Source organism: Lepisma saccharinum, chromosome 18 (genome assembly GCF_977018435.1).
Source record: "Lepisma saccharinum chromosome 18, izLepSacc3.1, whole genome shotgun sequence".
Taxonomy (NCBI): domain Eukaryota; kingdom Metazoa; phylum Arthropoda; class Insecta; order Zygentoma; family Lepismatidae; genus Lepisma; species Lepisma saccharinum.
The window spans coordinates 44,579,534-44,591,788 of NC_139246.1; the positions used below are offsets into that span (position 1 = coordinate 44,579,534).

Consider the following 12,255-nt stretch of genomic DNA (forward strand, 5'->3'; position numbering starts at 1 on the left):
TAGTGGGCGATAACGAACAACTAAACATATTCAAACACTGGCGTACGCAGTGGTGAGTTGATGTAACGACAGCCCCTCCCTGAAAATCAAACGTTTCGAACAAAAGCAGCGAAGAACTAGGGAAAACCCAAAGAGATTAATTCAAACCCCATATAGAATGACCTCCATTGTCTTTATAACATTTGAAACGAAGCTGAGAAATAATAAGTACGAACTATTTTGATTGTTTATCTTATGCTCCCCCACCGGAAGCCGCTGTATAATATCCACCCTTTACAATCCTTACCGCCCTCAGGAAAAAAAAGTCTGCGTACGCTAACTAACTCTCTAGCCTTCTTAAACTCGAAGGTGCAGAAACATGCCTTCCATCTGTCCCTATCCTGGTCAAGATCAATCAAATCTTTTCCATCCTTACCGATTTCGTTTAGGTCCATCTCAACGTCATCCCTCCATCTTCGTCTTGAACTTCCTACTGGTCTCTCACCATCAGGTTTCCCAACAAGAATCCTGTAAACTCTTCTTTCATCTCCCATTCGTGCCCGATGGCCTGCCCAATTAAGTCTTCTTGATTTAATCATTATAATAATATTTGGACACGAATACGCATCATGCAGTTCTAAATTATGTACCCTTCTCCACTCACCTGTCACCTCATTCCACTGCGTAAGTTAGTGGATCATGCAAAACATGTTTGTAGTTGGTTACTCTTTCTGAGATATGAAAGGCCATTGCTCAAACATTGTGAAAATATGGGCCAAGTAATGTGAAATACTACACAAACTAAGTTGGATTAGTGTGGGGATCATTTGCTAAATGTTCACTTTGATTCTCTTCACGTTTTTGCGAATTTTTCCTTGGACTCTGAACTTTCAGCAAAATTCTTCAATGTTATAATATTGGACAACAATAAATGTTATATCCGCAATTGGTAAGAGTTATAACCGGAAGTTGCCTGAGAAATTTTCTCACACGAAGAAGAATTACAAGCTATATTTGTGATCCTGAAATGATGGCTGTAAAATTGTATTTGAACCGGATTTTGATACGATGAGAGTCCTCGACATACAAAGAAAGACATTGCAAAACCATATTGCCGTGGTTCATGTGCCAAGTGTGAGAAACACGAATGTGTCTACAATACACAGGTATATAATGTACATCCGTAATAAACTCTCGAGCAGTCTTTCATGGAAGACGGAAGTGTGAGGCTATGTTGGAAGTGGTAAGTACATTTGTTTTTTGGTCACACTTTTGTAGTACAGTTGAGAGATCCAACTTTGTTAAGGGAACACGTAGCAGAACCATATGCCATCTCTCAATAATACAATAACATTTTAATTTTCTTTATAATGCATATTCTTTGCAATGATTATGTGGTTTATATTAACACAATATTACTATTAATATATAAATCAATAAATAATATAATAATGCTATGTGAATTGAGAGAACTGTTTTTTGCAGTTAGTAAAATTAAAACTAATTGATTGTGTAGCCCAAGGACAGAAATTGTCAGAGTTTTAATAATTATTGTCAAAGAGCCATCTTAGAAGCTAAAAATAAATCACTGCGTAGTTTTAAGAAAGAGTTGCTAATAGTTACTATCAATAAAAGATGGCTCTTAAACTAATGTCAGATGTATATATTTTTTGTGAACATTAAAAACTCGACTGGCCAATATTTGTAAGACAAGTAATTTTCATTTATATGTGTTAACAAACAATGACAATTATTAAAAATAAGATTTCTAGTTAAAGTGGTATTTATGATAGTAAAAATTACTCACTCTTACAATAGATGAAATATTATGCTTGTTAAAGATTCTCAAATAAACATAAATTATTACTCACATTTCGTACTACGGTACTTTCTAATACTCTCTCTTAGTTATGAACTTCTAATATAATAATGCTATGAAGGAACGTGTTACTACAAACTTTCAAGTAGAAATGGTTCAAGTTACAACTGTTCCAATTTGAGTGATAATTACATGTGCGATTTATTTAATTTTCTGATTCTTTAGTTTATACATTTTTTCAGAAAAACTTAAGATAAAGGGAAAACCTTCCGAAAAGAAGATAACACTGGCCACACAGAGGGAGATTCAGATGTTATGGGCCAAGTTGGTGAGTATTGCTGGTACATCTTAAAACTTTTGAAATTTGTGCAATTACGATGAATATATTTGTGCTAGATTTTCTATATTTTAGTATCTGGAAAAGATCGCTCGAACATTTCTTTTGTTCGTTGCAAATTTAATTCTATCTAGACCAGAGGGGTCTCGTGAACACATGCGGTGCATGCTGCGCATGCGTCAATTGCGGGAAAAAGGACAGCTTGCTCTGCCACGACATTCATGAGCATTTCTACATTCTAATTTCTTCATATAGAAGAAGTATTTATTTTACACGAGAACGCTGAATTAAGCTTATATTTATTACATTTCTTGGATCTGAAGTGACGCATGCGTCAATTGTGGGAAAAGAATTATTACTTTCTTTCACTTCAGATCCAAGAAATGTAATATAATCTTAGTTGAGCGCTCTCGTGTAAAATAAATACTTCTCCTATATGAAGAAATTAGAATGTAGAAATGCTCATGAATGTCGTCGCAGAGCAAGTTGTCCTTTTTCCCAGAATTGACGCATGCGCAGCATACACCGCATGCGTTCACGAGACCCCTATGATCTAGACTTCTTATTATACTTCTCCATCCTTTTGGGCTAAATCCGCCAGTGAACATATTCACACACATTTTCCGAATTTTGCTGTTTCGTAAGAAAATGAAACTCTTGTAAAGAGTATCGTGGCAAGTTATTATGTTATTTGGTCAAACGAATTCCAAACACCTGTATAATTTTCAGTGTAATTCGATCTTCGTACTTCAAAATCAAAGCAAGGACTTCAATAGTCAGGTTTGAGTCTCTCTCTTTGTGACTGTCCATTAACCAACTTTATTTAACATCGGTCATCATCATCACGATTAGCCTAAAATGACAAATATTCAACTACAAATCATGAGGAAGTTATTGAATCGCATACATTTTAGACATAATTACATATAATTGCGGAATCTACGGTCTGATGTTGACAATAGCGTAACCAGAGTGGCCGCAGGTTAAAACCTCACTCCTTGGATCCAATATTCTTAACAAAAAAACGTAAATTTCAGGAAAATGAGAAACATATAAAACTGAATGTTTGAAGTGAGGATGATTTCTAAAAAGATCCTCTGCAAAATTACAAAAATTTTGTGCGTTCCGCTGTTTGTAGCATAACAATAGAAATAACATTGTGTCATACATAAATCTATCCTCTATGATCATTGCCCAGTACCACAAAAGATTATAGAAGATGTCGAGATATAACTCCACATATTCTTGGTCTCAGCCATTGTTAAGATGATGTGTAAGGCCTACCGAATGATATAGTGGTGATATCACCGCCGTGTAATCAAGGGGTCGCGAGTTCAATACCCGATGGAGGTATATAATGGTTCTTGTAAAAATTAGCAAGAAGTGGGCTTAATATATTCGAACTCCAACAGTGAAAATCATATGATGAGGGCCACGCTCCAGGGTTATTTCGAGTCACCTGGGTGAATTTTTAACTTGTAATTCCATACTTATTCTTGTGAAGATTTGAGGAATAATAGTGGTAAACGTTGTAAGTGCCAAAAGCGAAAGTGTTGGGAAATTGCAAAGAAACTGTTTTGGTACCTGAAATAATAACATTTTTTCAATTTATTGTTTAAGAATTCCAGTAACTTCGCTTCGCACTTCCATCGTTAACCAAATCAGCCCGCAGAGACGTTCACACTAGCGACCTCTTTACACGCCCTTTTGAACTACTTAGAGGGCTACCAGCCGCTTTTCACGTTTACCACATTATAAAGCATGGCAAATTTCACAGTTTAACGTGAAAAACGGTGTTTGATTTTTTTTGGCACTTACATCGTTTACTAATTTTAGTCTTCATTTTTTAAAAAAAAATCCACGTACTTGTTCCTCAACACACCACCCTTACCGAGCCGTTTCTGGCAGGAAAAACACAAATAAAATACAAAATAGACTCGTTAGTCCTGGGTTCATATCCCGTTCCTCACCAGAGCGCTCGGAACCAAATATTCCATCAACAAAGAAGGTTCTGATTCTTCCATTAGTTCTCTATTTTACATTATTTACATGATTTCTCTAATTTGAGCCCCGGCGGAACTACAATGTGGAAGCTAGCATAGGCCGAACCGCCTCGGGATGCTTTGTGGCTGATGGGAGGCTGCTGAAGTACGTAAAATTAGACAAGCCATATTTAGTATACCAACTCCCTCGCCGCATGGGGGAGGGCTAAATGTTCAAATCCTATTGGCCCTTTCAAACGACACTCTTACGAATCATGGAAGAAACCCAACAATACAGACACTTCACAATTTACAATAACTAACTCTAATTAATATCTGGCCAGATCACACAAACACACTCATTCACACAATTATGAAATAATAATACTCTTAATTAATTTCTCATAATTATACACAAAACACATAAAAACAAATACTGTTTGTAACATACTAGTATGTGTTCATTCATGAAATAATTATAAATTTGATAATACTAGGTATCTTGTATGAGAAATGAAATGGGGGGGGGGTTAAGGAGTCGCACTCAAATGTTAACCTAACGTCCGCTAAACTGCATTAGTGCATACTAACGAGGGTCTGGCGTCTGGACTCATAACCAATATAATCCTCTGTTTGGATTGTTTAGTGTGCTGCCAATGTTTGAGTTATTTGTGATTCTCATTTCATCAATTTCATATCAAAACAGACTCATTGTGTCATGCAACCATAATAATGCATAATGCATGTATTTTCCGTCACAGATATAGACCTCTCCGATGGCGCAGTGGTAGCGACGTCGCCTTTTAAACAGGTGCCATGGGTTCGATACCCGGTGGAGACACACAGTGGTTCGGATCCCACTCTAAACCGCAGGTCAAGTCCCGGGTGTCGTCCGGATTGCGAACAGTCCTAATTGCGAACACTTGCTGCCCAAACAGGATTAACCTCAAAGGGAGTGTCCTAATTTGCGAACACATTTCAGCCTTTGGATCTATGACTTCCTGTCTTTTAACGAATTTTTAAGGGACTTTGAGACTGGTCAGTGCCTTGTTGGAACATAAAATATCTTCCGTTTTCCGCCTTCCAGATTTATTTCCATCCTAAGAATCATGTCGTTAGACTCTTCTGCCTCAGGGCCTCCCCGATGGCGCAGTGGTAGCGTCGCCGCCTTGTAATCAAGGATTCCCAGGTTTGATACCCCGTGGATGCACAAGTGGTTCGGATCCCACTTTAAACTGTAGTTCCAACTCTTCTGCCTCAGTCATTAAGCTTTAGGCATTATTCTCTTGGATGTGGTCTACCTAGCTTACTGTCGATTTTGTGGTTCCATTCCTCCACTGCATTATACATCCGGTGCCTCCTGTTGAAGCAGTTACTCATCTCTTTTGGCACTAAGGGGTTTTCCAGAAACTAAAACACGAAAGTTCGATACACTGAAAGGGTTAACTGACTATGGAAGGCCATGATATGCCAATCAGGTTGGCTATTGTTGCTAATCAAACCAGCTGTCTCTCTCGGTCACAACCAGGTGCCTGCAGTCTCGTACCACTCCTTGCTTTCGTTTTGAAGCAAGTGGGCGGAGCTTAAGTTTGTCGGCGTAAGATGGCCGCATCTACTTCAACCAATGACTTTACAGACAGAAGAACATCGCATCGGCTGCTGCAAGCGCACGCGGGTTGGAAGGAGCATGGAAGTAGGCTCCAGTCGTACAAACGCAAACTCGAGGTTTACTTTACACTTAAATACTACAAAACAAACCATAGCTAGCTTTATTTGCTTATGGAATATTATTCCTTCAGGTTTCCTGTCGCTTCTGTTGGTACAGCCGTGTGTTGAGCAGGCACCATTGCTTCCTAAATCTTATTCAAAAGTACACAAAATTACATGCTTTCTTACGGCGTCTTCGAATGTCTTGATCTAAATTCTCCGGTTCTGTCACGTGACCTGGCTTCAGGAAAATCACGCTATGCTTGCTCTTTCCCCTTCTTAGGTCCATGGTCACAACCCTTATTAGTTTTTGAAAAGTTTTTTCAGTTACATGTGTTCGCAATTAGGACATGGAAATATTTCTTCACTTTTATGTGTTCGCAATTAGGACGATTTAGGCATTGTTCGCAATTAGGACTGTTCACAATTAGGACACAACCCCAGACCCGATTAGGCTTACTGTGCATAATGTAGGCTTAAAAAACCAAATCAATCAATCAATCTGTCACAGATATTTAAACAAAAGAGGAAGCAAACTACACGAAGAATGTCTTGAATTGTCTACAAGGCATTCTAAAGATGTATTTTTTACAATTTTTAATACCGTAGTGTTTTTTAAGAAAGGAGCATTAAAAAAAAAGGTGATAGAAAATAGACTGATGTGGCCGTCAAACTATTACAGATATGTAAACAAAATCTAACGTAACCGCACGAAAATTCAATTGACTGCTCTAGAAGACCTTGTAAGCAGATATAATCTTTCAGAACTTGAAATATCGTAGGAATTTTTCGAATGGAGATAAATTTTTCTTCAGTGTCTTCAGTTAACGTCCAGTTATGCGACCTGCTACATAGACATTTGACAGTGTCTGAGGAAATGACAAAGATTTGGCATGCTATAAGTCTTCGAAGGCTTGCTCAACTGGATTAAAATTTGGGGCGCCTGAAAGGGCTGGCGTGGGGGTCGCTTGCACTCCCTGAGATATCTGAGAAAAGACAATGTAATTCGAATGGTGATATTTTATTACAAATAATACTGCTTTCTGTGACTTACAGGCTGTAAGTTATAGAAATTATTGCCATGTCTAAAAAAATAACGAAAGGACATTTTTACAACAGGCACTAGAATAATTTTGACTGCCGTAACTAGAGGTGTGAAGAACGATTTTTTTTTTGTCGGGACTTATACCGGGTGGTCCATTTATAATGATAGTATGTAATATCGCATGCAGAATGCATCCAATCAAAAAATTGCACAGAATAAAAGTTTGATACTATTGAGGGGGTAAATCAATGCCGCAAAAATTTCATCGCCGCCACCCACCCCTTAGAAGGGGAGGGGGGTAAATTTGAAATTTCAAATGGAACACCTCCATTTGTTTTACATATTTGGATTCCGTGATGAAAAAGAATAATTTTTTGTTTGAAAAATTTTGTAAAAAATTGCAAACTTCGAACATTTATAAACATTTGATAGTTTCAGATTCATTTTGTTCCCTTTATGTAATAACGGTTTTGGTTTCCGTTGAGAACATTGCATAAACGAATTTTATTCAAAAAATGTTTGCATAGAATTTTGCAAAAGAAAATTGTTTGCAATTTATGTTTTTGTGTAACAATAAATAATATTAATTTGTTCCAACTCTTTGGTTTCAAGGAACAATTTCATATGAACAACAAAATTAAGTATGTTACTACAAATTAGTTATCATTTGAGGTACACAAACAAATGTTTAAAGGAGTAAATGTTCAAAATGATGACCGTTCTCTTCAATGCATTTCAAAACACGGTGTCTGAAGCTCCACACTGTTCGTCCCAAAATGTCAGGAGTGATAGAGGCACAAGAATCAATAATTCGTTGCCTCATGTTTTCTGGCGTTGTTGGAACTTCGTGGTAGCACTTTTCTTTAAGTAGTCCCCAAAGGCAGAAATCAGGCGACGTGAGATCGGGTGAACGAGCTGGCCAAGAAACGGGTCCTCCACGTCCTATCCATCGACCAGGAAACTTTGTGTCCAACATGGCTCGAGCCTGAATGAAGTAGTGAGTAGTGTTGTTCATGTGAAATTATTCCTTGAAACCAAAGAGTTGGAACAAATTAATATTATTTATTGTTACACAAAAACATAAATTGCAAACAATTTTCTTTTGCCGAATTTCTTGCACACATCTTTTGAATAAAATTCGTTTATGCAATGTTCTCAACGGAAACCAAAACCGTTATTACATAAAGGGAACAAAATGAATCTGAAACTACCAAATGTTTATAAATGTTCGAAGTTTGCAATTTTTTACAAAATTTTTCAAACAAAAAATTCTTCGTTTTCAACACGGAATCCAAATATGTAAAACAAATGGGGGTGTTCCATTTGAAATTTCAAATTTACCCCCCCCCCCTAAGGGGTGGGTGGCGGCGATGAAATTTTTGCGGCATTGACTTACCCACTCAATAGTATCAAACTTTTATTCTGTGCAATTTTTCGATTGGATGCATTCTGCATGCGATATTCCATACTATCATTATAAATGGACCACCCGGTATAATCCTGTCTTTCGGATCTGGAAAAAATTGCTGTTTCGGGACCTGAAGCTTTCGAAATTTTCCGACGGATGAAAATCTCGAATTTTACAAACTATATCTTCCCTCTTCGAGTGATTATTTTTGTACTTCTGTAATAAAGAAAAAATATCAATTTTAACAAATTTTAGACACTTTTTCGCACAAAAAGTAAAATCCTTTTGGAATTTCTCGACTGTTCGGGATCCAGAAAAGTCTCAAATAATTTCCCAAGTCGGCAACTAACCTTGATAATTCACGACTATCATTTTGAATTTTTTTTTATGAAGTACACTTTGACACGAAAAAACATGAATCATAGCTGCCATGAAAGAGAGCAGATTAAGTGGTCCTGATAGCTGTGCATCGTGAAAAAATACAAACTATACAAAAAATACAGAGATGTGAAGATAAAGCAAGACTTGCTTCTTGCTTGTCACCAAAGTGATAGATGTTTATGGAAAGGGAGCAAAGCGAATCCAGTTTCTATTTAATCAGTGGGCTCAAGTTGGATTTGTCAACAGTGCTAAGTATTTTCTATCAAGATTTCAATTTTATGATTTGTAAAACAATAACAACAATTATATATTATTATTATTATTATTAATAATAATAATAATAAAAGTAAAATACATGTTCTTAGCCTGAGGCGCAAGATATGAAATCTTATTTGCCCCCTTTGATAAAAAAAAATCCTTAGCGCTTCCTTGGTGGTGTGCAATCGTTTCTGGAAGTTGTCGACTTTGAATACTAAAATATGGATTCCATTACAGATTCTTATCCTTGCCGCTTTGGCCCTTGCAACTGCAGCACCCCAGAAGAGGCCTCGCCCCCGCCCTCGCCCGAAGCCCCCGAGACCTACGCCAGAGCAGAAGCCTGCGGAGCCTAAACCAATGCCTCCAGTAACAACAACATCGACAACACAGAAACCGGAAACTGAAACGGGTTTCATTCCAATCGTTAGTCAGGAACAAGTAGTGGGATTCGAAGGCATTTACAAATACAAGTAAGCTTATGGAAAATAATATTTTTTGTACATATTAATGTAATGTTTATTTACAGTTTAATGATATTGACACTCTATATGGTTCAACATGATTAGTATTTTGTGTATTTTCTACACAAAATGTTTGCTATTTTTGCTCATAAAATTATTGAATTTTAAATCAAGATAAATCATTTGTTTACATTTCTTTTCGTATGAGCTTCACACAATCAGTACATATATTTTATTTCCTTTATTTTCCTATACTAGAACATAATAATCACCATTAAATGATCACCAAAAGTGTTTCAAATATCCACAAAATCCTTATGAAGGTTACATTATTCCATAAATTATTTATTTAGTGTGATTTAAATCAGTGATTTTTTTTCAAAAAGTCACCTGATTTAAATCAACCCAACCTGGCTACATGTAATGTTCATGTTTGTTACTATTCTCTAAAGTAGCACAGGGAATTTTTGTAAGGGAAATGTAGTTTGCTTTTAATGTATATTTTGCAACTGATTTATTTTAGTATGAATGTCTCCAAATATCCTCCAATATTATAAGCAGACATGGTTGTCTTTGGAACATGCAACTGGTGTCTTCAGAAGGAGTAACGCCAACATTTTTGTGCTTTTCTGACAAACACTTGATGCGAGCCACACGCGGCAGACATCAAGCAGATATTCCCACTCACGTCACACACGCTCCAGCATACCTACTGGGATGGACTCGATGCTAACATACAACTCTCTTTGTAGTCAGCATGTGCGAATGACAACCGAATGCTTATCTATATCGTTGGATATTCGTAAACATCCTGTATCATGTGCAGCTTAAAGCAACACTTTAAGAAAGAAGGCACATTAAATTAATAGCTAACTCCATTGTATATTATTTAAAAAAACAGCTGTTTTTAGTTGTATTTATGAAAATAAAAGCTTCAATTACTAGCAGATTTGCAAGCTCGCATTTGGTGTAGAGTTTGAGGAGGCTAAGACATTGGGACTCCATCTGCAAGAACCTTTATATGAAAAAAATGTTTGCAAAGGACCACAAGATGTAAAATATGAAATATTTAAAATGTAGTAAATATATTAACAAATATAAATAACCATTTGACAGAGTCTAGTCTAATAGTTACATGGGGTAGCCCTGTTATGTTAGCCACATACATAAATCGAGGTCTGGAACATCCAAACCAAGGTGGTGGGGACATGTCACGTACTATTTTACACGATATGTCATGTGGCAGCACATGAAAATGAAACTCCTTTGCACACGGGCGAAAAAGACATACGCCTTTAACTTGGATTTTCTCTGTTGTGCTGATTCTGTGGCATTTAGTGTTTGTTGAATTCAACGTTCGTTGTTCGTGTGACCGATTAAATTTACGTAGAATTTTGGGTGCGTCAGCACTAAGGCTATTTTGCACCAGTCACGTTATACGGAGTCCAGCCCTTACTATAACTAATATAACATAACTTTAATGTGTAACTAAAATATTAAAATATTCTGGCTTCGGTTAAAAGCTGAGGCTGTAAAGAGGCACTCAGCACACATAAGGACAAAAAACAGGACATCACACAGAATTATACTGGCCATAGGGCCAGACGCCAGAGCCTCCATAGCCTACAGAATGCAGTTTAGGGTGTACTACGTGGAAGGTCACCCCGTACACCCCACGGTGGTTACGAAATTCCGTATCAACCACTCTTTCCAGAAAATAAGTCTTCGTGACGTTGAAACATCTTTTTGTAATTGATTAGAACACCGCTTAAAACATTTAAAGTATGTATAAAACATAAAAACATTATATTTGTTTTTCTTTTTTCTTTTGTTACCAAAAAACAGTTTTAACCCGCCCTCCTAAATACATAATAACTAACAAATCCACGTTTAACATGTTCATCCTCAATATTTAATTCACAGATACGAAACTGCAAACGGAATTTCCGTGGAGGAGTCCGGATACCTGAAGCACCCTGGCCAAGGCGATGACGTAGAGGCTCAGGTGTCAAAAGGGTTCTACTCGTACACGGCCCCCGACGGAACGCCAATCAAAGTCACATACATCGCCGACGATCTGGGATTCCAACCCGAAGGTGACCACTTACCAGTCCCACCGCCAATACCTCCTCTTATCCAGAAGGCTCTCGACTTCTTGGCGACCCAAACCCCCGAAACTGGAAAGAAGGGAAAAGAAGGGAGTAAGGAAAGAGAAGAGAGAGACGAACGAGAAGAAAAGGAAGAATACGACCCTTCAGCTGCTTCCGAAGAAATGGAATATGATTACGAATTGTCGGACTCGCAACAATATGATTATTGAAGTTCTGTGTACTTCTCGTTGTGTTGAATAAATCTGTTTAGAGATTATTGGGTTGTTTTCATTGTATGTATGTGGTTATGTAGGGGCGGCGATTGGGTTACAAAACTAGGAGGCAAGGTCAGTTTACTTTCCCTTGGTAGATAAAGTTTAGCATAGTGCGAGGGCAAAAGTTACAAAAAGTGGGTGGCAACTGCTCCCCGTCGCCCTCCTAATCGCCGCCACTGTCGTTATGCCATGGTATACTGTTCGCCATAGGACTGGGAATTTACAGAAACAGATTGCAATAGTGACGTAGGAACGGACGGAATAGATGTTTAGAGGTATACCTGAAAATCTTTGATCTGGATTTAACACTTATACCACCTACAAAGAATTTGGCAGAAGCAAGAATATCATTTTTAGCAGCTAAACGCAAGTACGTATATTTCGTCTGCATTATTTCTCTATTCAGAAAAATTTAGAACCACCGTGAACCTATTATACTACATTAATAATAATAATAATAAGAAAATATTTTCTTTTTTAAGCGGGCGAGGTTCAGACAAGGGTTGCTCTGCC

General features: G+C 37.4%; 1 protein-coding gene across 1 annotated transcript; it reads left to right on the forward strand.

The window, feature by feature from the left end:
• Nucleotides 1-1,189: 1,189 nt before the first annotated feature.
• On the forward strand, nt 1,190-11,697 carry LOC146002230 (uncharacterized). Its single transcript, XM_083139949.1, has 4 exons — nt 1,190-1,222; nt 2,041-2,126; nt 9,154-9,386; nt 11,301-11,697. The coding sequence occupies exons 2-4, from the start codon at nt 2,109-2,111 to the stop codon at nt 11,695-11,697; spliced, it is 648 nt and encodes a 215-aa protein (XP_082996075.1). The 5' UTR covers nt 1,190-1,222; nt 2,041-2,108.
• The last annotated feature ends 558 nt before the right edge of the window (nt 11,698-12,255 follow it).